General features: G+C 40.9%; 1 protein-coding gene across 1 annotated transcript; it reads right to left on the reverse strand.

Annotated features, from left to right (window-relative positions):
- Positions 1–24,071: 24,071 nt before the first annotated feature.
- On the reverse strand, positions 24,072–26,944 carry LOC147427540 (uncharacterized). The gene is made up of 5 exons (XM_086497131.1): positions 26,797–26,944; positions 26,043–26,212; positions 24,880–25,482; positions 24,520–24,782; positions 24,072–24,444 (listed from the first exon to the last, which is right to left on the reverse strand). Exons 2-5 carry the CDS (start codon positions 26,052–26,054, stop codon positions 24,204–24,206), a joined length of 1,119 nt encoding a protein of 372 aa, XP_086353257.1. The 5' UTR covers positions 26,055–26,212; positions 26,797–26,944; the 3' UTR covers positions 24,072–24,203.
- Positions 26,945–27,722: the final 778 nt, after the last annotated feature.

The raw sequence follows: 27,722 nt of genomic DNA on the forward strand, positions 1-27,722 counted from the left end.
AGCTATCACATGCTCTAATCCAAAAATCGATCGTAAAAAGACATTAAAAAAACACTAAAAACATCAAAAAACAAGTAAAAATGGGGTGCAAATGCCCAAAAAATCAAGCGGTTAACCTTTGAGGGTATTCATCGATACTTGTAGGGTGCCGAAGGCACATGCATCTGCGCTCTGATCGTGTGCTAGAGGCCAAGCAACTAGCGAGCACTTTGACTTACGCGGGTTCTCAATACCCACCTACCTTAGGTTCTGGGCCCTCGGCGAAGACATAGACGTCTAGTGACTTCTTAGTAAACATCGGTGCCTCTAATGATGAAGACAATTAACATGATTACACGGGTGGCACATATGGTCTCACGGATGATGACTTTGTTTTTCTCGACGACAAGGATAGGGATTTAGCCTTAGGATTCCCCCCCAATCTCTACAATATCCTATTCCCTTGACTCTCTAGGGGAGTGAAAATAATTAGGTTAGGGTTCTTTATGTTCTTTAATTGTGTTGAATAAGGGTCGGTACCTCTTCCCACTAATGTGCCTCTGGACATTTAGCCTTAGGATTCCCCCCCAATCTCTACAATATCCTATTCCCTTGACTCTCTAGGGGAGTGAAAATAATTAGGTTAGGGTTCTTTATGTTCTTTAATTGTGTTGAATAAGGGTCGGTACCTCTTCCCACTAATGTGCCTCTGGAAGGTGGATGTTTGGTGATGACTATTGTGCAGTTTGTGACTACATAAGGATGACTTCAAAGGACAACGACAATGAATGTTTTACATGTTACAACGGATGTTCTCCATTATATCATGTTACTACTTCCTTTTATCTATGCTTTCCACAGTTACATATTTGCATCTTGTCATTTGAGTTTCTAACAATGCATAAAATTTATGAAGTTGTGACCTCGCCAATTTAAATGCTATAATTTTTTCAAACTTTTAGCACCTTGTTCTTCTCTTTGAGTTTGGTCTATTAGTTGGCTTTAAGTAGATATCAGGACCTTATGCTAAACTAGGCCACTTAATTGCTAACTTTAATTCCTAAATAGTTTATTAATTGTAGTAACTTTAGTAATATTTTAAGCTATAAGGATATAGTTCTCTCTAGCTTATTCCACCTAAGTGTGACTTGTGTTGTGGAAGTCTATGTGTTAAGCTGGTATTTGAGACCTCGAGTCTCTCGGCTAGTTTATGCTCAAGCTGGTATTTGAGACCTCGAGTTTTCCAGGTGCTGATGTTTAACCTCGAGTCCCCCAGTTACTTGTAGCAACTATGAACACAACAAAAAAGAGAGAAAATAAAAAATGAGAAAGCAAATAGCACAAACTTCTTTGTATTTTATGTTGATCACACTTAAGTCGTATAAGTGACAAGATCACTAGTCTTTAGACCCCGACGAGCATTCCTAGGGTGAACTACTCTTTAGTCGATATTTTTTAATTAACGTTGGTCAATCTAGTACTTAATTTATCCCTATCTCTTGTGTACTTCTCTTAAAGTCAACCTAATAGACCTTAACTCAATTGCATTTTATTCAGGTACTACGCTTGTTCTAGTTGGCAGTGTTACAATTCATTAAATTTTTTGTATTTTCTAAAATATCATGTATGCATCTCACTTATTGCACACCTACACATGCTGCCTTTGAGCTTTCACAATGTTTTTTTTCTTCTTCTACTCCAAGTACTCCAATCGTGCATCCCGATGCTGCCCACTGTTATATTACAAAGGAGGAATCTACATCAGGAACGGGGGCATGTTAACCATCGGTATCCACTTCTAGTAGTCATGGACTGGGCTTGTTGGTCCAATAAGAAAAGTGTAAAGTGATCGTCGATGAGAGGTGCACTCTAACTGGAACATTCAAGGGTTGGTTGGGTAAGCATGGGTGTCCAAGTGTGAATGGACGAGCTCATATAAAAGTCATCTAAACCTAAAAATCGCTCATGCTCTCAGTTGTGCAATTGAGGAGTGCTCTTGCTCCATCTCCATCTTCTTGTGTGTGTATGTGTGTGTGTGTGTGTGTGTGTGTGTGTGTGTGTGTGTGTGTGTGTGTGTGTGTGTGTGTGTGTGTGTGTGTGTGTGTGTGTGTGCGCGCGCGTGAGGAAGAGAGAGTGTGTGTGTGTGTGATCGAGCATTACAACGGCGCGACGACGGCAAGGTGGTTGAGCACGGCACGGCGGTAGCTCCCTCTTCTTTGCAGCGAGGAATCCTCCACAAAGGGGGGTGTAGGGCGGTAAGTGACCCACCCTTGCTCTCTTGAGCTTGCTAGATTGGTCTGGTTGTGTGCTTGCATCCATTCATGGATTGCACACAGTGTACGGCAAGTCCCTTGCATTGGTACGTGCGACAGATGCGCACATTTAGGTGGCAATCCTACCCAAGCATGAGGTGCTTGTCGGCTTGCTAACTAAAGTGCTTAAAGTGTTTGTGGGAACCTTGCCCAAGCTTGAGGTGATTCTCATGCTTAAATGACTAAGGTTCTTGAAGTGTTCAATTCAAAGATAAACGGTCTCCATGCTTAATTAACTAAGTGCTTGAAGTGTTGAACTCAAACCAAATGACTTAAGAAGCATAAAAGACACATATCAAAATCCTCCACATGTGGCCCTCATGATGTGCTTGAATCCTATTAGATAAGCTTTAAAGGGGTCCAATCAGAATTTAGATGCATTAAAAAAAAAAGTAAGCTCCTTCTCTCAAAGAGGAAAAAGAGGACACATGTCCAAATGATATAATTAAATAATACGAGAGAGAGAGAGAGAGAGAAAGAGAGAGACAGAGAGAGAGAGGGGTGGACCAAGCTTGAAAGGGGGGGGTATACTCTCCCCCCCCACACACACACACACACAAACACACATTCTCTCATTGTGTGAAGTGCAAAGTACAAGAGCTCCATCTCCTTCTCCACGCTTGTTGAAAAGTGGAGAGCCTACACCAACACTCTTGGCTATGGAATGCAAATCCAACCAAGAGTCATGGTTCAATGCTTAAGCTTGTCATCTTCTTCATCTTCATTGCTATTCTATTATGCTATGTCAAGCAAAAAGAATGATGATAAGTGAGGAACTATTTCTTTCTCCTATGAATGATTATTCTTCCTCTTCCCTACCCTCATTCTCTGCTAGCTCTCTCCACCTTCAAAGGTGTTTGAGGCCTTGGGTCTGAGGCTTGGGATAGTTAATTCTTTTTTCAAAGTAAATCCGGTCCTCAACTATTGTCATGTTCTCTAATACTCTCTCTCTCTCTTCCAAAAGTATTGTCCATGCCAAGTTAATTAAGTACTATGTTAATGTTGCTACCATCAATTAAGTTCACCCTCTATGTTCTCAAAGTGATCTCACAAAAATGCTCACTTTAATTCTCTTAATTTTGCTATTCTCAAAGTTCATAGGCCATTTCCATTACATAACACAACACAAACAAGTCTTAGGCTAATGTATGTGGTAGCAATGTGGTTCCTAATTCCTCTCTCATGCAAGCTATGGCTCAAACAAAGAATGTTGAGAATGTGGATGTGGAGGAGTTGAAGGAACGGGAACGATGTTCCAAGAACATTGTTATTCGTGGAATTCCTAAAGAGAAGTTAGAGACACCTCCTTCTCTTGATATTGCTATCAAATATTTCTTTAAAACCCACTTTGGCATGTCCGGAGTTATGGTCTATGGAGCACATAGAGTGGGTAAGCAAGGAGCTCCTTACTCGGGAGAACGGTCAATTGTATGCACCATGACGGATGAGATCAAATGAAAGATTATCCTTGATAATAATTGGATCTATTTGAGGAATACAAAATGTTTTGAATGTGAACAGTGCACTATTAAGAAACAAAATATATGTCGCAAAGCATATGAGGAAAAGAATAAGAAAAACAAGGAGATCTCTCACGAAGAAAATGTGCCCAAGGAGGAGGCAAGTCTCGAGAAAATAGGGATGCACAACCTATGAGACCGAGTTACAATTGAAAATATGCGCTTGGAATTGCACTAGATATCCATGGAATGCGAGGGGTGGCATTGATGAACTAACAAGCAAAGCTGATATTGTACTTCTTGTTGAAACTTGGGAGCATGATACACAAAGGATTCACGGCTTGGAGGATTACAATATACATTCATTGATGTGGTCAAAGAATCTCAAGCAACAAAGAGGGCAAAGAGGGGTAGCATGTATGATTAAGAAAGGATTGGAAGATTTTGCATCAATTGTGAAAGATGACAAGTACAAATGTTATGTATGGCTGAAAATTATGACACTAAAAAGAGCACCCATTTTTGTAGTTGGTTGCTACATTCCTCATCATGATTCTCCCTTTTAGGCTTGCATGGATAGAGATTATCCATTTCTTTATTTAGAAGAGGACAATGCTTATTTCAAAGGAAAAGGTGATATAATTGTATTTGGGATTATGAATGCTCGCACAAAAACATTGCAAAATGATACTCAACAATTTGATATGCCATACATTTCAAGGGAGTTGGAGGAAGTTCACTTGTATAATCATACTTCAATGGATGGGAAAGAGCCGGATCACTATGGAAAGTTACTTTAACACATGTGTAATAGCACGGGTATGCTCATTGCCACTGGTGTATCTTTGTGGAGTGGAACCAATGGATTTACATGTAGAAAATATAATGGGGATAGTGTGATTGACTATATGCTACTCTTCGAAGCTGTCATGTATCGCATAAAGAGTTTTATGTTTAGCCAATGGACCCTGGAATCAGACCATCGGACTTTATGTAATGACCTTGCATGTGGAGAAGCAACTAAACATGGTAATCTCAGCAAAAGGGAAGAGAAATTATCACTATGTATAGATTTCAAATGGGCTCCAATGTACATTGAAATGGTTGAGCAAAAGTTATGGATGACAAAGCTTCAATATGACGTACCATTGAAAACTAAATGGGAAGCTTTCAAGAAAGTTATTTGTTATTATGCTGAAAAATCCTTTGCCATAAAGCATCTCCATGGTATCAACAAAGATAGACCATGCAAAAGGTGGTTTGATAAAGAATATCAAGATGCACAACAGTCCTCGATAAAGCTTGATGCAACTATGGACAAAGACAACTATCAAAGTCATTTGCATACATACAAGGCATTGATTCAAAACAAGAGAAGTAGATGGGAAGTAAAGCAAACTTTTTCAAGTCCAAGAAAATGTACGTGTATGTGGAAGATTTTGGAAAAACTGGAGGGGCAAGCGGGTTGAGAATTCTGGTACTTGAGTCTTGTGGATATGTACACACATTGTAGGAAATTATATGAGCAACCAAATTCTGAAAAAATACCATTTTATGGTTCACTCCCATGTATGTGCTCTTTTTTTTATTGAGGATGTATGCGGTGGGCTTCAAAAGTTAGCTACTCACAAAGAGGAAGATCTTCAAGGTATCAAGCTGGAGATGATAAAATGGATGGGAGATTTCACCCACGAGTGGATGTGTGATATGTTCAACCTTGCACTTCAATATGGTATGTCTTATGATTGAAGTACTAATTGGATCAAGCCTTTGCAAAAAGGAGGGGATGTAAATAATGTAAACAACTACCGGACTATAAGGATTGGGTCTCTTATGACAAAGTTGTTTGGGTGCATAATGAAGATGAAATTGAGTGATTTGGGCTGAAGAGAATGACAAGCATGCAAAGGACAAGCGGGTTTTTGTCGATGCCATAGCACCATTGATCATCTTGTCACTCTTTGTGTTCTCATGGAGGAAATTCGGTTGAAAGGCAAGCAATTGTATTGTTGTTTTGTGGACTTTAAGAAAGCCTTTGATATGATTCCATGTAATAGTAGAAAGATGGAAGAACTCCAAGTGCCAAGTGAGTTTATGCTTGCGGTTTCTCGAATCTATGAGAAGGTGATGTGTCAAGTGCACATGGAAAGAGGAATTTCAAAATTTCTTGTAAGAACTATTGGGGTTAAACAAGGATGTCCGTTGTCACCAACTCGATTTGGTCTATGCATCGATCAATTGGAACAAATGGTACTTGTCTTTATGCAAGAAGAAGGCATTGAAGAGGTCATTATTTTCAATGAGGTAATCATGCTTTTGTTCTATGCAGATGATGTAGTGCTTCTATCACACACACTTTAGAAGATGCACAAAAGCTTATAATTGTCCTTGAGAACTTTTGCTTGCATAGTGGGCTGATTGTGAATGAATCCAAAACAAAGGTTATGCTTGTGAAAACCAACCATAAGGAGAAGCCATGCATTTTGTACAACAATGAGACACTTGGAGCTGTTGAGAGATTTAAGTACCTTGGCCTTAAGGTTTTGTCCAATCACAAGTGGCATGAATGTGCTATGTGTTATTTGGAGAGCATACTATGCATTTGAGAACATGTATAATGCGGGAAACATCAAGTGTTGGGTTCTCAAGAAGTACCTTTTTGATGCATTGGTGACACCGGTTCTTCTTTGTGGAGTTGAAGTGTGGTACGGGAGCATCTCAAAATCTACTTGGAAAGAGTTTGAGAATGTCCAAAAGCATTTTCTTACAAACTTTCTCCAAGTTAAGACATGAACACCATATATGCTCCTACTTCTTGAGTTGGGATCTCTACCAATTGAGGTTATGGGCATGGAAAGGGTTGTGGAGTACATGATAAATATGCGTCAAAACCCCTCACATAGACTTCCTACAATTGCATGGGAAGCAATCAAAAAAGTTCAAAAGATGCATAAAAGCAAGATCTTGAGCACGGGATGGATGCAAGACATAAAGAAGTGGTTTGGGAGATAGGATGCATTACACTTGCTACATGATGCTTCAATTGACTCCCAAGTGTCAATGTATTACGACTTGGGAGAAATCCGATGGGTCACGCTTCATACATTACACCACCCATACTGCTCCCAACTACAAAACCATGTTCTTCACTGAAAGAGGAAACCGTACTCACACTTACAGCTTGAGCCTATCGCCTTGTCGACGATACGCACTATCGCAGCCATTTGGCTTCGCTCCCATTCCCTTCGATGCGAGACAGGGCGTTGGGGCAATGGAGAAGAGTCAAATCGATTGTGCGCATTATGCTCACTGCAAGTTTGAGAGTCTGAGTACCACACACTACTAGAGTGCTCAGCTTTTGGTCATATCTAAACTTGCTTCTCTCACATTTTCAGCCATGACTTAGACCTACACACTTTCCTCTCCCAACCACAGTGTGGGCTCTCCCTTGCAACTCTCATCACCACAATTTTTTAGCATCAAGAGTCACTCATCAGCCATGTACACATATTACATCACATGTAACTTTGGTCTCATATTACATCACATGTAACTTTGGTCCCATATGTAACTTTGGTCCCATATGCAACTGCTAAGCAAATAAATCAATAGCTAGTCATCTCCTTCTTCTCTTAATAAGAGGGATTAAGCTTAATGATTCCAAACCAAGCTGACATGGTGTCAAACATGGCAACAGGACCATCTGAGGTACCGGAACATTCAGATTAAGTTTAACTTCTTCACGAAATTAAGAAATAGTGATTAAATTAGCACGCATGATCTTTTAAGCAGTTGTACAAAAGGTACCATGTGGGGTGCATGGCTTAGCTAAAATGTTATAATCTTATGTGACCAATCTATCTTCATGAGTACTTATTGGCTCCTCCTTTAAATATATTTTTTCTTTTTCAGTATGTTCCTCTTTTAGTTTAAGTTAGGGTGACATAGATAATAACTAGAGTCCCCCACGTTACCTGTTATGTTGTTTGAAAACTAATCTAGTGATTGTTTTCTTATTGTGGATGGAGGTAAGGGTGCTCTCTCTTTGGCTTTGCTAAAGGAAGGTGTTAGGAAATAAAACGTAGCTAAATAGATAATTGAGTAGATTACTTAATGGAGAGAGACAGATTTATATACACGAGATTATAGAGTAGAGAGAGAGAGAGAGAGTATACACGATATACGTGGTTCACCCAATGTGGGCTACGTCCATGGGAAAGCAGCCACTCAATGGCTTTAGTACTTCAAAACAAGAAGTAGTTTACAAAGGGATTATACCCTTAATGGAGCTCCCGCCTTGCTTCACTCTCACCACCTCACACTCACCTTGTTGCATCAACTTCACACTATGAAATGTGTGTAGAAATGGCCTCCTTTTATAGGCCAAAAGGTCTGCCCTCTCTTATGAGAGACAGCCATGTGTAGCCGCCCTTGTGCGAATAAGTCCAAATCGGACCCTCCAATCCGCCCATGTGTGGCCGCCCTTGAGAAGACAAGTCCGCTTTTGAATTCGGCCACCGGCCATTGACTTCCGACCACCGGCCACCGGCCATTGACTTCCGACCACCGGCCATCGGCCATTGACTACCGACCACCGGCCAACCGACCGGTTGTTTTCCGACCACTTTCCGGCCGCCGTCCAGCCATAATATTCCGGCGAAAAAGATTCTTTAAAGTTGCCCCTGATTCTTTTTGCAGCACCTAAATCTTTCATTGAAAAAGATTTGGACAGCTCCTCTTTTAGGTCTTTGATGTCCTGCATGTTAGCACTTGCAATCAACATGTCATCAACATACAACATTAGGATGATGAATTTCCCATCTCCCAAATTCTCCGTGTAGACGCAGTGATCCGAGTTGCATCTTGTGAATCCATGATCCAACATCCATCGATCAAACTTCAAGTACCATTGTCTTGATGCTTTCTTTAAACCATACAAGCTCTTCTTTAATCTGCAAACCATTTTCTCCTTACCTTTTACTTCATACCCCTTTGGTTGAAGCATGTAGATTTCCTCCTCTAAGTCACCGTGAGGGAATGCCATATTTACATCCATTTGCTTGAGATTTAGATCATGAGTAGCCACAAGGCTTAAGACAAGCCTAATTGAGTTCATTTTTACAATAGGAGAAAATATTTCATTGAAGTCAATACCTTTCTTTTGAGAAAAACCTTTTACCACAAGCCTAGACTTGTACCTTTTCTTCCCACCTTCTTCTTCCTTTAGCTTGTACACCCATTTGTTTTGAAGTGGCCGCTTACCTTTAGGAAACTCAACCAACTCCCATGTTTGGTTGCGATGTAGTGAGTCCATCTCCACTTGCTTGCTCTTCGTCCATTCTTCTTTGGATTCATGTTGCATAGCTTCTTCATCTGATTCCAGCTCTCCAGAATCTGAGATCAAGAGATGGTTGAAGGAAGGAACAAACCTTTCTGGAGGTCTACTTGCTCTTGTAGATCTTCGGGGAATAGGTTGAGACTCCTCATTTGGTTGACGTTGTTGCACATTGTCACTGTTTGCAGTCCTTGAGTCTTCACCGTCCTCAAGCTCCATGTACTCATCACCTGTTTCTTTTGTTTGTTTTCTTTCCAAGTAATCTTTGTACATATTTTGTTCGTTAAAAATTACATCCCTACTCCTTAAGATTTTACCATCTTCAGGATTCCATAGGCGATACCCAAAGTCTCCTTCTCCATAGCCAATGAAGAAACACTTTTTGGAATTTGCATCTAGCTTTGATCTTAGGCTTCTATCTATGTGCATGAAAGCCTCACACCCAAACACTTTGAGAAATGCATAATTCACCGGTTTACCTGTCCATGCCTCTTCTGGAACTCCCCCATCCAATGCCGTTGAGGGTGACCGATTGATTAAGTACAGAGACGTACTTACAGCTTCCGCCCAAAGCTCAAGCAATAGGCCTGCATGTAGCCGCATGCTTCGTGCTCGTTCCATGATTGTCCTGTTCATCCTTTCCAAAATCCCATTTTGTTGAGGTGTCCTTGGGGTTGTCCTTTGCCTCCGAATGCCATTGCTAGCACAAAAGCTTTCAAAAGCTTGGCTGCAATATTCGCCTCCATTGTCGGATCTGAGGCATTTAACCTTGGTACCTGTTTCATTCTCCACAAAGGCTTTCCACCTTTGAAATATGGAAAATACATCGGATTTATTCTTCATGACATAAACCCATGTTTTTCTAGTCACATCATCTATGAATGTTACATAGTACAATGAGCCACCAAGTGATGGTGTACTTGCAGGACCCCAAACATCAGAATGAACCAACTCAAGTTTTTTATTTTTTCTTTCATTTCCTGATTTTTGAAATTTTACCCTCTTTTGTTTACCATAAACACAATCTTCACAGAACTCTAAGTCCACTTCTTTCAAACCTGGTAGAAGCTTCTTTGTTTGAAGGATTTGCATTCCTTTGGCACTCATATGCCCAAGTCGGTAGTGCCACACCGCACTGTCAACTTCTGTAGTTGTTGCACAAGCTGAAGGTTGCGTGCTAACAGTACACAAGTAAAGTGTACCGACTTTTTCACCCTTGGCAACCACCAAAGATCCCTTTGAGATCTTCCATCGTTTGTTTTCGAATGCAATGTTGTGACCTTCATCGTCCAATTGTCCTGTAGAGATCAAATTTTTGCGAAGAGAAGGAACATGCCTAACATCTTTAAGCTTCCATTCATTTCCGTTAGCAGTTTTGACAGAAACTGTACCTTTGCCGACAATCTCACAAGCTTCATCATCTCCCAAGTATACATACCCAAAATTACCTTTGGTGTAGTCTTGGAAATGTTGCTTGTGTGGTGTCGCATGGAATGAAGCCCCGGAATCTACTATCCAGGAATTAGACACATTGTCTAATGAGAGAATTAGAGCATCTTGCTCTACTTTACCTGCCACATTGGCCTCCGATGTTGGCTTGTTGTCTTGAGACTCTGTCTTCTTCTTCTTCTTGGACCAGCAATCCTTCTTGACGTGGCCCTTCTTGCCGCAATTCCAACATTCAAGAACTGACTTTGTGCGTGACTTGCTCCGCCTTGAGCGATCACGACCCTTTTGGTTTTTGAACCTCTCCTTAGGCCTTCCTCTTGTTTCCACTGATAGTGCAGCACTTGATGATTCTCCTGTGCTTCTCCTTCTCATTTCTTCGCTTAGGAGAACACCCACAACATCATCAAACTTAAGAGTATTTGTGCCAGAGATAGAATTACTTACAGCCATCACAAGGCTCTCCCAACTATCCGGTAGAGATGATAGTATAAGGAGAGCTCGCACTTCGTCATCGAAATTGATTTTCACTGATCGAAGTTGACTTATGTTTGTGTTAAAGTCATTTAGATGTTCTGCAACTGAACCATTCTCTGCCATCTTTAGATTGAACAAGCGCTTCATAAGAAATACCTTATTGGATGCCGATGGTTTCTCGTAGAAGTCGTCAAGTGACTTCATCAAGTCCTCCGTGGTCTTCATCTCCGAAACATTGAAGGCCACCGTTGGCGCCAAGCTTAACCGGATTGTTCCCAGTGCCTTTCGATCAAGGACAATCCATGCTTCATCTGCCATTGTTGCGGGCTTCTTCGCAAGACCGCCTAGTGGCAAATAGAGGTCCTTCTGGTAGAGATAGTCTTCAATCTGCATCTTCCAATGTTGGTAGTTTTTGCCGTTGAACTTCTCAATCTTGAGCTTCCCTTCCTCCGCCATAACTCCCACTCAATTCAAGGATTCCTTTCCTTGAGATAATTTAGCTACGAGCAAACCTTGCTCTGATACCAGTTGTTAGGAAATAAGACGTAGCTAAATAGATAATTGAGTAGATTACTTAATCGAGAGAGACAGATTTATATACATGAGATTATAGAGTAGAGAGAGAGAGAGAGAGTACACATGATATACGTGGTTCACCCAATGTGGGCTACGTCCACGGGAAAGCAGCCACTCAATGGCTTTAGTACTTCAAAACAAGAAGTAGTTTACAAAGGGATTATACCCTTAATGGAGCTCCCTCCTTGCTTCACTCTCACCACCACACACTCACCTTGTTGCATCAACTTCACACTATGAAATGTGTGTCGAAATGGCCTCCTTTTATAGGCCAAAAGGGCTGCCCTCTCTTATGAGAGACAGCCATGCGTAGCAGCCCTTGAGAAGACAGCCATGTGTAGCAGCCCGGGAGAAGACAAGTCCGCTTTTGAATTCAGCCACCGGCCATGGAATTCGGCCACCGGCCACCGGCCATTGACTACCGGCCAACCGACCGGTTGTTTTCCGACCACTTTCCGGCCGCCGGCCGGCCATAATATTCCGGCGAAAAAGAATATTCCGGCGAAAAAAAGTCTCAGAGGCCTCAGCCCCCGAGGCCTTTAGAGTTGCCCCTGATTCTTGTTCATGAAAATTTTGGTTTCCAGTGAGTGATTTTCCTTCACGCACGATGGCTTCTCCTCATAATGGGGGCCTTACAAATGTGCACTTTTACCATAGAAAATTACAAGGGTAAATCAGGCTCCATACTTAACAGAAGGATGTGTTGTCACTTTTCCCTTTTCACATTAGAAACTAAAATCTAGCATGCACATTAGAAAGATGTATCTTTTAGTATCTAATTCCACGTCGTTGGGATCATAGCAGCTAAAATGGAGGTCAGTAGAGGGTGTAGGATGAGTGTAGGACAATGTGGTGGTGGGACAACTTATCAATAAGTCCAAGCCTCCTGCATGAGGGACATCGACTATCCAAAGAGCCATATAATCTTTGTTGTTTTTCCTTCGATGTGTACCATACACGCTGCTCCTGCAAAGGAGGCCGTGCCGCTTGCTTGAAGCATACTTGAGCCTCTACAATATCTCTTTCCTTTAGATTCTCTAGCTTGAGGAGATCAAACTCCTATGAAGGAGGCCATGCCTCTTGCTTGATGTCAAAGAGCCTCATAATCTTTGTTGTTTTAGCTGTGGTGTGTATCATACATTGCTCCTACGAAGCAGGTCGTGTATCATAAAATATAATATTTAACTTCACCAAATGATTTTCTCACATTAAAGCGATCATTTAATATGGAAAGATAAAAGGGGGACAAGAGTTAGGATATCGATATGTGCTTCTAGACCTATCTCAACAGGGAACCAAAAGGAGAAATGGTTGCATCTCAATAGGGGTCCAAAAGGAGACGGTCTACCAAAGAGCAAAGTGCAATAAATGCTTCTAGATTTACCTTAGGAAGGGACCAAGAGGAGAGATGGTTACATCTCCATAGCGGTCCAAAAGGAGGTAGTCTATCAAACAGCAGCGTGCATCTAATGGAGCTTAAAAGACCTTAGGGTTAGCTTCATTAAATACCTCCAAAAGGTAGTGTTAAAAAGTCCTTTGACCTTAGGCAAGCTAGGGCTGACCTTGAGGTGGGAATCCTACCCAAGCATGAGGTGCTTGTCGGCTTGCTAACTACGGTGCTTAAAGTGTTTATGGGAACCTTTCCCAAGCTTGAGGTGCTTCTCATGCTTAAATGACTAAGGTTCTTAAAGTGTTCAATTCAAATATAAACTCTCAAGACGCATAAACCATTTCCATGCTTAAATGACTAGGTGCTTGAAGCGTTCAATTCAAACATGATATCTTAACAAGCGTAAAAGACACATGTCAAGATCCTCCCAATGTGGCCCTCATGATGTCCTTGAATCCTATTGGATAGGCTTTAAAGGGGTCCAATAAGATTTTAGATGAATAAACATAAATAATTAATCTCTTTCTCTCAAAGAGAAAAAAGAGAACACATGTCTAAATGATCTAGTTAAATAATACGTGAGAGAGAGAGAGAGAGAGAGAGAGAGAGAGAGAGAGACAGAGGGGTGGACCAAGCACGAGAGGGGACATACTCTCCAACACACACATACACCTACTCTCATTGTGTGAAGTGCAAAGTGCAAGAGCTCCATCTCCTTCTCCTCCAAGCTTGTTGAGAAGTTGAGAGCCTACACCAACAACCTTGGCTATGGAATGCAAATCCAACCAAGAGCCATGCTTCCATGCTTAAGTTTGCCATCTTCTTCATCTTCGTTACTATGCTATTAAGCTATGCTAAGCAAGAAGAGTGATGATAAGTGAGGAACTATTTCTTTCTCCTATGGATGATTCTTCTTCCTCTTCCCTACCCTCATTCCCCGCTAGCTCTCTCCACCTTCGAAGGTGTTTGAAGCCGTGGGATAGTTATTTCTTTTTGCAAGGTTTGTGTTATGCTCGTGATGCATGAAGATTTCCATCTTCATAGCATCACCAAGTTCACAAGGAACAAAGATTGTATTGTACCAAGTCTCTCTTGATGGGAGAATCTAGAATACAAACGCCTTTTGGAGGGGGGACCGCCGGCTCCAAGTAAATCCGGTCCTCAACTATTCTCATATTCGCTAATACTCTCTCTCTTGAATAAATATTGTTCATGCCAAGTTATGTTGCTACTGTCAATTAAGTTCACCCTCTATGTTCTCAAAGTGATCTCACAAAAATGTTCACTCTAATTCTCTTAATTCCGTTATTCTCAAAGCTCATAGGCCATTTCAACATTACATTGGTATCAGAGCATTTGGTTGCTACCGTCAATTACGTTCACCCTCTATGTTCTCAAAGTGATCTCATAAAAAATCTCACTCTAATTCTCTTAATTCCGCTATTCTCAAAGTTCATAGGCCATTTCCATTACATTGGTATCAGATTTGTTTTCTCTTTTCTTGATTAAGAAGAGAGGTCCTTAAGTAGACTATTAATGGTTGATTTTGCTAATTATATTAGGGTAACTGGGACTGGGATCTATTATCGATTTAGTTGAGCCCACTATGTGGGATATGGTGCACACCTCCGGAGCTTTGGTCTTAATAATGGGGTCTTTTTAGACTTGCCTACGGCTTTACCATTATTGAGCCGTAAGAAGTCTGAAAGGAGCTACCCCTCAAAAATTTTGTTGTGTTAGACCCACCCCACTACTCTCTATAATTAACCAATTCAAACCATGGGCGTAGATACTTAAGTGCTTATTTTCAAAGGCTAAGAGGAGTAGCAACTAAGGTTTTGAATTGCCAAAGAATACAATAAGTAAACACATAAGTATAATTAGCACGGCTGACAATAACCAAGAGAATAGAATGAATATTGATAACTTTGATTTTGCACATGAAGGTGCTAATGATGATGCCCCATGTGTGTTAATTATCTTGTTACTAGGCTGCATCAAGCTATGGGCAACCCTACCTTGCAATCCGAAGTTACTCAACAACTTAGTGCTTATGGGAATTCCCTTCCTCTCCAAGAGGAGACAGAGCTTAGGAGGTCTCTTGATGAGACTCCCAGAAGAAGACTCTCTCCCTTAAGAGAGGAGGAATCCAAAGAACGAGAAAGAAGCAATTCCCTAAGTTCCTTTGAAGATGTGGCTCCACGAAGATGGCGATTTAGACGGTCGCCAACTCCTTCCAAGAGGAAATTGTTAACCCATAGGCCTTCTCCTCGTCACTCCGAAAGGGAAGAGAGGAAACAAAGGAAGAAAAAAAGCAAGAAAGAGGTCACCCTCTTCTTCTTCTTCTTCACCTTCCTCCTCTTCCGACGAAAGCAATAGATATTCTCTTAGAGGATACAAGAGGAGAGGACAGCATGGTGAAGGTCCCAAAAGCTCAAGAAATTCAAAGAGGGAGCAAAGAGTATCCCTTTTCTTATCTATGATGGCACCTTTGGTGCCACCAACAAAGTATTGGCTTTCATCCCACGATTTGATGCGGCCTTTGAGGACGAGGGCTTCACGAAGTCCTCCAAGCTACACCATATAACTATGGACTTCCAAAAATCTGCTCGTCTATGGTGGCTAGCCTTCGTGGCAATGACGAAGCCCCAAAGACATGGAAAACTCTACAAGTTCCCATAATGAAGCAATTCCTTGCAAGCGATGCCAACGACAAAGTGCTCACCAAAGGACGAAGTTTGAAGCTACTCTTCAACGAGTCTATCCACAAACATGTAGACAAGTTTTGGGATTTACATCTCAAAGCTATAACCTTTCAAAGGATAGACTTTGTCGAACAAAAGCAAAAATTTTGTGCGGGATTACGGCCACGTATGTCAACTCACAACGGCCTAGCACTATCATCCACCACACTATGGTTGCTTCAAGGATCAATTTTCAGCAAGGGGCGAGAAGAAATTTCAAGCCCATGGAAAACAAGGATTGAAATGAAGCTAAAGGGAAGAGCAATGCTCAAAACTCTTCCCAAGGCAACACCAGCACCAACAACAACAAGCCAAGGAGAAAAGAGCTTACAAAGGTAAAAATAAGCTCTCTCCCAAAGAATTAGAGGCCTTTGGTAAAGACCATAAATTCTTTAACTGTGGGGAGCAAGGACATGGTTATCGTTCTTGCCACAAAAGAAATGTACGTAGTGACACTCCTAGAGCTTCCATGGTTGAAGCTCCAAAAGAAGATACTCATTGCAAAGGCTCATTCCTCTCCTATGCTTGGGGAAAGGTAAGGGAACTTGATGCCTTCGTCTTGTTTGACCCTGGCTCTACTCACAACTTCGTATCAACAGAGCTGGCCACCAAGTTGGACATTCAAGCTTTTGAGATGGGAGATATTGTAATTGCTGACACAAATTTCAAGGGACAACAAGCCTCTATTACTCCCTTGATTGGTAAGTTGAGGCTTTATGTCCAAATCTACGTCGACAAAGAAGACTTTTTTATCTCTCCTCTCCAACATAAGGATGTTATCCTAGGGGCACCATAGTTCAACCGCATGGCTGTCAACATGAAGTTCCCTGAAAGGAGAATCTACTTCACCTACAAGAAAAAGAGCATGTACATAGATGCTAATGAGTCAAGGAACACCATATCCCTGGTAAATACGCTTGCTTTTGATAAGTCAATGAAAAGCTCTATTTTTGCGTATATGATTTTTGTTATAGAATTTTTCAAATGTTTCTAATGTTTTCACAAGTAGCAATAAAGGGAATCAAGAGGAATTAGAGTTGTCTAATTTCTTAAATGGATTCCATTATGTTTTCATTAATGGCATCCCTAGTGAGCTACCTCAAAAACGAGGGGATGATGACCATGCAATAGAGCTTCTACTAGGAAGCTCACAGCCTAATAAATTTCTTTATTCAATTTCACAAGCTCAACAAGAGGAGATCATGAGGCAAGCGCATGAATTGGTGGAAAAAGGGATGGTGAGGTCTAGCTACTCTCCATTCTATTCACCATTACTTTTAGTGAAAAAAAAGATGGCACATATCACATGTGTGTCGGACTAAAGAGCACTAAATAGGATCTCTATAAAAAAAGAATATTTTCCATGACGCCACAGGTAGAAGATCTATTTGATAGGTTACAAGTTTTGGCCTGACAAATGCTCCAGCCACATTCAAACTCACGATGCACAAAAATCTTCAGGCCACTCAAATTCTCTTGAGGAGTACAAGTGACACCTCTAGGTAATCTTTCAAGTTGTGAGAGAGAATAACCTTTTGATTAATCAAAAGAAAAGTGACTTTTTTTCTACAAGAGATTCTATATTCAGGTCACATTATCTCTCAAGATGGTATCCGTATGGATCCATCAATGTTGGAGGTAATAAAAGCATAGCCTAATCCAAGGAATCTACATGAGCTAAGAAGCTTTATTGGTATGTGTGCATACTATAGACGCTTCATAGCATAATTCTCTCAAATAGCAAGACCATTGAATGACTTAACAAAGAAGAACGTTAAGTATTCATGGACTGCTAAGGAGAAAAAAGCTTTTGACAAGCTCAAAGAGAAGCTTACCTCTCCACCAGTCCTCATGCTTTCGGATCTCTCAAAGCCATTTGAGGTCCAATGTGATGCTTGTGGTGATTCCCTTGGATCAGTTTTGCTTCAAGAAGGGCATGCCATAGCATATGAGAGGCGAAGGCTCAATGATGATGAATGGGTCTTGGGCATATATGAAAAAGAGCTTTTAGCTATTCTACATGCCTTAGACACATGGAAGCACTATCTCTTGGGGGCTCCATTCATCCTACGAATGGATCACAAAGCCTCAAGAAAATTATGACGCAAACCAAGCTCTCCGACAAACAAATGAGGTGGAAAAATTTTCTTTCAAGTTAAATTTCAAATTGCTCACATTGCTAGCAAGCAAAATACGGGGGTCGATGCACTTTCACGACGGCCAAGGGTAAATGTGGTGTCTATAGCAACTCACAAACAATGATCTATCTTTTATGAAGATGAGTATGCTACTGACCAAGACTTTAAGTATGTAACTACAACCTTTGCATTAGGGGGGGGGGGGGGGGGAAGAACCATTTACCTTGGAGGATGGTTATCTTCTAAACGGCAATAGGCTACGTGTTAGTCCACCATACAATAAGAAAGTCATGTATGAATCCCAAGCTTCTCCTTATGCGGGGCAAAGAGGGATTCCATAATCTACTCTTCGAGGAGTAGGAATGTATTTCTGTTGGTCTACCATGAAAAGTAAACATACAAGAGTATGTTTCAAAATGTGGGGTATACCAAAAATTGAAATATGATCAAGGGAAGCAACTTGGATTGTTTCAAACGATAGGCTTAGCAAGAAAACACACTCTATGTCTGTCATAAAGACTATTAAGGCACATCAAACGACAACCCTCTTTAGATCTCAAATTTTCAAGTATCATGGCTTGCCAACGCCAATAGTGTCGGAAAAATATCCTAAAATGACCAGTATTTTATGGAAGGGTCTCTTTGAGAATCTAGGAAGTAGATTAAATTTCTCTTTTGGCCTATCATTCGTAAACAGATAACCAAAGTAAAATAACTAATCTAATGATTCTTGAATATACTAAAAGCCTATGTCATGGAAATAGATCAACGTTCTCAATGAGAGAAGTACCTACCTCTTATAGAGTATGCTTACAATGAATTTCTACATACTTCTATGGGGAAAGCACCTCCGAGGTTAAAGAGAGAAGATTCAAAAGTCCCTTACTACTTAGAGTACATGGGAAGATCTTTGCTGCTAATGATGAATATAGCCGAGACTCACAAGAATCTTTTCCAAAGGCAAAAAGGGTTGATGCTAATAAGCACGGAAGAGCTTTTAAGGAAAATGATTTGGTCTTGCTAAAGTTTCTCAAGGCTCGTCTAAGACATACTACGGGCAAGAATCCTACGGCCCACCAAGAGTATTATGCTAAACTAGCAAAAAGATACTATGGTCCTTTTTAAATTCTTAAGCCAATCAATGAGATGGCTTATCAATTAAACTTGACCAAGCATTAACTCATGCACAATGTTTTCCATGAGAGCTTACTTAAGCCTTACAAAGGAGCACCACCAAAAGAAGCAATGGTTGCAAAACCTCCAAAAATCGAAGATCAAGAAGAAGTACTTCAATCTGAGTCCATCCTATGACATGAAGACAAGGTATTAAGAAATGGTAAGATTATCCAACCACATCTTGTTAAGTTTACGAATTATCCTTTTAAAGATGCTAGATGGATGCAAGGAACCTAGCTTAAGGATAATATGAACCTTGTCAATGCATACAATGCTACACTAGAGTAAGCAAATGAAAATACATTTTAAATGAACAATGTTTTTGTCTTATAAGACTCATCCTTGCTACCATATACATGTGATAATGATGAGTGTGAACACACTAGGACCGCCGGGGCATTTTTTCCCTCTTTAGGAGGTTTTTCCCCCCGTGCATTGTATATACGCCCATCACTCTAGGGCTATCTATCTTTCCATTGCACACTAAGTAATACACTCTCAGTTGTGTGCCTTGAGCTTCCTTCATCTTCTCCAAGTTGTGTGTGTTTCTCTACAACCCTAATTCCAACAATTGGTATCAGAGCAAGTGTCGTCCTCTCGGGCTTAGTCCACCGACAGCTCTAGCACACGCCTGCTCATTTTCTTCAATTTTTGTGAGCTTTGGCGAGCGTTCGCAGGTCGACAAAAATTTTGGGAAAGCTCTTAGAGCTTAGTCTACTCAGATTTCTGATTTGGGGTCATTTCGGCCTCCGTTTCCACTACATGCATGTCTGCTCATTATGTTTTCTACACGTAAATCCATTGGTTCCATTCCACAAAGATACACCATTGGCAATGAGCATACATGTGCTATTACATGTGTAAAAGTAACTTTTCATAGTGATCCGGCTCTTTCTCATCCATTGAAGTACGATCATACTCGTGAACTTCCTCCAACTCCCTTGAAACGTATTGCATATCAAATTGTTGAGTATCATGTTGCAATGTTTTTGTGCGATCATTCAAATCCCCAAATACAATAACATCACCTTCGTCTTTGAAATAAGCAATGTCCTCTTCTAAATCAAAAAATGGATTATCTCTATCCATTTAAGCATAAAAGGGGGAATCATGATGAGGAATGTAGCAATCAGCTACAAAAATGGGTGCTCTTTTTGGTGTCATAATTTTCAGCCATACATAATGTTTATACTTGTCATCTTTCACAATTGATACAAAATCTTTCAATCCTTTCTTAACCATATATGCTACCCCTCCTTGCCCTCTTTGTTACTTGAGATTCATTGACCACATCAATGAATGTACATTGTAATCCTCCAAGCCGTTAATCCTTTGTGTATTATGCTCCCAAGTTTCAACAAGAAGTACAACATTGGCTTGCTTGTTAGTTCATCAATGCCAACCCCCGCATTCCATGGGTATCTATTGCAATTTCAAAAGCATAGAGAGAGAGAGAGAGAGAGAGAGAGAGAGTACCGATGGGGGGCTCATAAAGAATGTGAGATGGAAGTGGTGGTTGTGTAGCACTGGCAGTTTGCATTCGTGTATTCTTGGAACAAGTAGGAATGCATGTGAATCTTTATGCAGGATTAAGTGGTAGGGGAGGGAGATAAGGAGAGATCCCCTAAATGTGTGTAAGGGTAGGTGCTACAACCTTGCCAGCATCCAACTATGAATTAATAGTGGTATCCTTAAATGCTTAGGGCCGAGTCCTGCTACATGTTTATTAGTTTATTGGTATTTATTTAATATCATTATTTAGTGGGCACATGCTCACCTTTTTGTTTTAGTACATTCAAGGGGACACTTTCTGTAATGCTAGTAGTACCCTTCATATTGATCTTTTCTCTAGTATTACCCCTCCTTTCGGAATACCAACAAATGAAAAAGGGCCTATTCCTTTTCCACCTCCCTCAAATCAAGAGAAAGGTATTTGACAAATCGTGCAACCAATGAGGTTAAAGCATTTTTGCAATGTTAAACAATGTGGGAAGTCTTTTCTAAAAAGCATACAACTCATCCTACTAATCTCACTAAAAGATCGCGGGACTCAGCTCTTAGAATGTGCTACCAAATTTTTAGTTTGTCCGATACTATAGAATCCCTTGGTGGTATAAAGCAAAAAAATATTATTCAAGAACTTCTATAAAAAAAACTCCAGAATTGCCAACCGTAAGAAGGTTTTTGCATTATCCAATATGTGGTAATAATGTGTGTAAGTGTGTGCATCTCACATAGTTTGATTACACTACCCACTGTGGGAGATGTTATTGATGTTGTTCCTCACTTGAGAGTTTTTAAACCTTCTCAGAAGTGGTATGTCTACTTTACTCTATTTTGACCACCACATGTAGAGGCTCAAGGGCTCCCAAATGCTAAAAATAGTGAAGCTATATGCTATGCGGATAGTTTGTGTGTGTGTGTGTGTGTCAAAGAGAGAGAGAGAGAGAGAGAGAGAGAGAGAGAGAGAGAGAGAGAGAGATCCTACGAGATTCCAAAAAAGGTAGTGATATCCTCAAAGGTTCCAAAAGAGGTTTTATGAGGAGTTCTTGTTCTTTTTGTTATTCAAAGGTCATTACTAGTCTTGATTTTCATCAAAAAGGCCATCTCCCCCCTTAATGGCTATGGCATAGTATCTGTGAAAAGAAGTTTATTTCTTAGTTATCTCATCAAGGACCAATGTCTATTTCTTTGACATTTAAGAGAGTACTCTATCATTTTTGTAAAGTGTTTGAATTTCCGAGTTAAATTTATATTTTTATCCAAGAATTTTAGGCAAAAATTAAGGACTCCTACAGCAATAAATAAAGTCTACCATTAGGAGCAAAAAGTTTCCAGTGTTTTTCATCCAGTGTCAGCTCAACATTCCTGTATTACCTCATGTTCTTTGCAATACAAATTGTAGAAAAATAAACTCAATTCATTTTATAACCAAAATCAGCTTAAGTGGGTGCCAGTTTTACCAACACTAGCACAAGAAGATTTAGAAATTCTCATGTAGGAGAATGGAGTCTTTTTCATTGTTTTTCATAAAATGCATAACATCATGAGCTTCTGCTTGAGAGGCACCCCATATCTAACTAGGTACGATTGGGGACAGGGGACCACCGGGCCAACAGTCCCCTGCCCCCAATCGTACTTAGCTACGTATGCGTTGCCTCCCTCGCAGAAGCTCATGATGTTGAGGTAAGTCACAATGTGAGTTGCTATGGAAATCTGTCCAAAACTTCTTGTGTAGTCGTGTGGCTGAACAAAAAAACTTGAGACAAAATTTCATAGATCCGTTCCAACTGAGTGGTCATATACATATCCAAGTGCTTTCATCAAAGTCATCAATCAACTCACCATCTCTCATAGTAGCATCACCCTAAAGACATTTATTTCGTTGTATTTAGGAGAGAGCACCACTTGCCGCCTCTCCTTGACCTTTCTGTTTTGAAGCCATGGATTCCTACATTTATTTGTATGTAGACTTTAACACACAAAACGAAAGTTCATTCAATCATTTACCCAAGTATTTATCAACAAAGTTCATTCCATCCGGTGTATGACTAGTTTAAAAAGGCACTGCCAGAGAGATGAAGAAAGAGGAAAATCAATTGATATGAAGACAACTTGAACTGCCTTTCAATGAGAGAGAAAAGGGGCGCGGGGGGGGGGGGGGGGGGGGGGGGGGGGGGGGAGTAAACTTGTACCATGATACAAACTACCATTCACCTAGATACCAAAACCCCCCCAAAGTTGGGCGCTCTCCTCTCTCTCTCTCTCTCTTGCCAAATATGACAAACACGATCTGATATGTGTTTTTTTGTTCCGACATAAATGCAGTATTGTTTACAACCTTCAAATAGCCTCCAAAATAAGCTCCTCTGTATGAAATAGAAAATTCGATCAAAGGTGATGGTAGAAGTGGACAAGAGGAGATATAGTCTATGATAACCCACATTTTACTGAAGAATTTGCACGATTCTAGAGAAAAGTAAGTAGACCACAACTGAAGAAACTCTGAGAGAGCATATTTCCCAAACCATATGAAGACCACTGCAAGCAAAGTGAACACTATTGCTCGTCATAACGAAATAGCAAGGAACAAAATTTCTTGACACCACCGGCAAGGCAAATTCAATTTCCAGGTTCTAGATGACATACCCGAGGTTCTAGATGACATCAGCAGCAGCAGTCCCCCAATCTAAACATACGAAACACACCTGATTTTGAATCTCTAAGTAACCATCCTCTCCTTTCATAGTTATTTACATTTACATGGCCTCTATTGGTGTGGCCATGGCACCACACATGCTACTAGGATGACTTCTCAAGTAGACCCTTCATATGCACAGCAAATGCATGTGTCAAAGAAAGGACCTCAAAAGCACAGCAAAGTCAACGAAAGGACCTCATTGAGCAGCACAGCACAAAGTATAAGACCAGATGGCAAAGCTATTGAAAAAGCCCACTTCATACTTCACTAACGAAAGCAGAATTATACTTATCAATGCTGAAAAAAAAAAAACCATATGGACATACGAGGATGTGGACAGACGAAAAAGATCCGCTTATGAACTTGCGGAAATCATAATTGGCAGGTCTAAACTTGCCTTCTACAAATTTCACTTTAAGCACTTACGTGTCAACTACATGCAGATGCAACAGATCACCCCAGTATTCGGAAAAAAACCAGTTTCCTTAACATTACGTTATTCCTTTTTGAGCTTTACCTAGAAGGAAATTTACTCTTTTCTGCACAGTGCGTTTTCGGAGGATTTTCTCCCTTTCCTCTTGCTCCCGACCAGCATAATGGAGACACAGTTTTTTAAACAACAAGCAGTGGTTCCATTGGTAAGGGTTCACCTTCAGAAACAAACCACAACTAGACACCATTAAAGTTTGCAGTAACCAGCTACCCAGCTGTGCGGTGAACCTTATGCTGTTACAAATCCTTGCAGTAATTCTAAAAAAGATTACTACTAAACCAAAAGGATATCCAAGAGGTCCGCCCCTTGAAGCACTTCCATTGGGTCAGTCTCTACACCATTGCTCAAACAAGACTGCCAACAAATATTTACAGTGAAAAACACAGCAGGCTTTATACAGAGTTTGATCGAGCTGTTTACAAAACTTACAATACATTTCTGTATGTAGAGCAAAAAGACCTAAAGAAACAGTACAATTACACAAAAACCTTGTGCGTTGGTAATTGCCTAGGACGGCAACCTTGAATGTTATCTAAGGTTACGACCTCACACTCACCTAACGAGAGCACAGGGCTTAGAAAACAGGCTTTCTGTAGTGAAATAAAGGGGCCAACTCTTGAGCCCTTCAATGTCAGATCATCCAAAGAAGGTGCAACGAACTCTTTCAACCTCAAAGGGCTGCTCTGCTGCCCTCTTTGAGAAAAAACAGTGGACCCACTGCACAACACAAACCATGCATTAGCCTATAACATGGTCGTTCTTCAAAGAAACAATAGAACACTCGACTCCCACCTTGAAAAAGATTCGCCAGTATGTTTCAACCTACGGTACAACTTCTTTTGCGACTTCTTTTCTGTGTGACCGTTTCCTTTCCCTTTGTGCCGATTCTTATGTTCGCTCTTGGGATGATGATGATGCCGCCGGCGATTCTGGCTACTTGTATGCGATGTGCTAGTACATGGTGGATCATAAACATCTGCAGCCCAAGTAACATGCTTTTGGGGCCGGTGTCCAAGGCCAGACTTTTCATAACCAGCTCGTAATGCTGATCTTACCTACAAAAGTAGAACAAACAATCCACGCATCAAACAAGTTACAAAAAGAACAAATCACAAGCCATCCGGACATGAGAAATGCAGTTGCAAATCCCACCTTAGCAGGATCATGATGACAACCTTCAGTTGAAACTGCATGTTCTGGCAACTCAAGAGGCAAAGGGCCTTTGTGCCCTTCTGTATGTAGTGACGTACAAATTTTTGATATTTCAGCATCCACACTAGATGCCGGGACTTTGCCACCTTGTATATCACCTTTCTGATTATTGAGCTCCTGGACCTCTCTCTTCTGGGAGCACAACTCTGGAGGAAACTGCAACTGTGAGATCAACTTGCACACCAGCTCATCCACAATATATTCCTGCCACGCTAGCTGCTGCTCTCGGTTACATTCAGGTTTTGTCAATATATTCCTGCTCTCCAAGATTTCTTGGTGATCGTTCTTAGCAGGAAATATGCCAGTCTGTAGCTCTTCTTTTATGGAACTACAAATGCCAGGCTGTAAAACCGCAGACCTTACAGCAGACTCTTCCCAACCACCCCCTTCCCTGCAATCTCCATGAACCACGCAGGAAGGTTGGTCTGATATAGACCAGCAAGAACACCCTTGGAGTATTTGTTCATAATTTATCTCACCAAGAACTTCTTCATGTGTAGCTTTAACGACCTCTTTTTCCAAATTACCACTTGTCTTCAGAAGCTATAATACATAAGACTCACATTTCAAAACACAAACTCATAGAAAAGGCACGAAATCAAGATAGACGTGCAGCAAATGGCTCCAAAAAGTAAATTGTGTGCGGAAATAAAGTTCATTGGTCGAAAAAAGAACATCCATGAGTCAGAAGTAGCAATAGCAGCTGAAGTCTTTTCTTAATGCTGAATTTTGATTACATTGATGAAGCTCAGCCATGTACAAACGACTGCCAAGCAGTTGAAGGCAGCGAGTTTGAATTAACATCGACCTATATATTTACCAACTTATCATTATGTTGCCACACACACAGCTTCTTAACCAAAATATATAGTAACACAACAGTTTTCTCAACACAAAAGCTTAATGAGAGCAGCTAATGAATTCCAAAATCTTATCTATTAAATGTAGCTACCATCGTAAAGAGTCATCCCTATGTAAAGCCACCAAAAATTCAATACTGCAAGGGACGCCCCAGAAAACATCAAAACCAACATGATCATTATAACTTTATGTCAAGAGTAGGAAGCGTGAATATAAAGAAATAAAAGACAAGCTTCACTCACCAGACAGGACATCACGCAAATCAACGCAAGATCAAGAAAAGGTTAAAGCAAAATAGGATGATCAACGTAAAGCTGCTTTAGAGCTGTATAGGCTGCTGAATGCATAACCCTGTCTGTATTTGCGCCATTTCCAGCTATTTAAGGAACTATGACAGCACTTTATTGAACACCTGAATAAGATCGCAGTAAGGCCATATGTTAGATATTCATTACAGGCAATAAAACACCAGGGATCAAAAACCTTAAAACAGAAACCGGACAATTGCGAATGCTGATAAAAAAACCTACCCAAGGGAGGAAGGAACAGGTAAATATTTCCAACTGAAAAGGACAGCAGATGCAGTCTTGTATGCTTGGAGTGGCCAAAACCAAAAAGCTTGTGCTCTAGAGCCAAAAGCCTGAATCATGATCTCTAACAGTTACAAGGAGAAACGACCTACGTAAGATACTTTGCAAACAAACCCCATTCTTAGGATGCATAGCAGCCCTTCTATGTTCAAACACGGCTTCCATTGTGCCAATACAAAGCATTCTTCTGCGTGTATGTGCTCATGAATGCGTAAGTAATCAATTTCAGCTGACAAAACCGAGGAAATGTCTTCCCCAGAGGCACCAAACAAATAATTCAAGGTTCAAGCGTAGAAGTTAGGATGGAAACCCTAGCCTTACACGGTAGTGTTTCTGCTGATTTTGCACAAAAGGAAGAAAGATTAGGGACGAGAAGAGGAAAGACCAGCAGAGAACTCGAGCTTACCTGCAGATCAGAACAACAATCGACTGGCGAAGAAATGTTTCCTGATTCCTGAGAAAGACGGGAGGAGAAACTTTGCACTTTTATCCCCTTTCCCTTTTGTCCAGTTCGATCTCATAAAAGCTTGTTGTTTCACACTCTAATGTCCGAACCTCAACGCAACGTCCGGACACAGGTTTTGGAACGCCTTTTTGAAGGGTCATCATATAAGAGCTGCGTCCCGCTATTACAGGCCACGGTAGAGTCCACTATGAAACCCTAGCCATTGGAGCACCAGTGGAGGCAAATAGACATTTGGAAAAACACAATCAGGTCCACTCTTGCCAACTGCAAATTTGAACCCACAACCTCCCTGGTTAGAGGGTTGTTGTTGAAATTAGGGTGTAGGGAAATGCACACAGCTTGGAGAAGACGAAGGAAGCTCAAGGCACACAACAGAGAGTGTATTACTTAGAGTGCAATGGAAAGATAAATAGCCCTAGAATGAATATACAATGCACGGGAAAAAAAACCTCTTAAAGAGGGAAAAATTTCTCCGACGGTCCTAAGTGTGTTCTCACACACATCACTACCACATGTATATGGTAACAAATCCCCCCTGGAGTGATGTGGTGAACAAGAGCTAGTACGTGAGTAAAGGGAAGTGCCATGCCCTCAGGACATGATCAGTTCACAGAGGAGAGTAAGCCCAAAGCTTTGCGGAAAGCTTCGAACTTCTCATGAAACAATGCCTTTGTGAAAAGATCTGCAAGGTTGTCCTGTGTTGGCACATAAGCCAAGTTGATCTCTCTTGTTGAGAGCCTCTCCCTGACATAGCGGTAATGCACCTCAATGTGCTTTGTGCGAGCATGAAAATTTGGGTTCTTTGCAACTGCCAATGCGCTCTAACTGTCAGTGTAGATAGTGTTGGCAGTGTCGTGTCCAACACC

The sequence above is a fragment of the Adiantum capillus-veneris genome, chromosome 23, assembly GCF_014529385.1.
Source record: "Adiantum capillus-veneris isolate H3 chromosome 23, ASM1452938v2, whole genome shotgun sequence".
Classification (NCBI taxonomy): Eukaryota; Viridiplantae; Streptophyta; class Polypodiopsida; order Polypodiales; family Pteridaceae; genus Adiantum; species Adiantum capillus-veneris.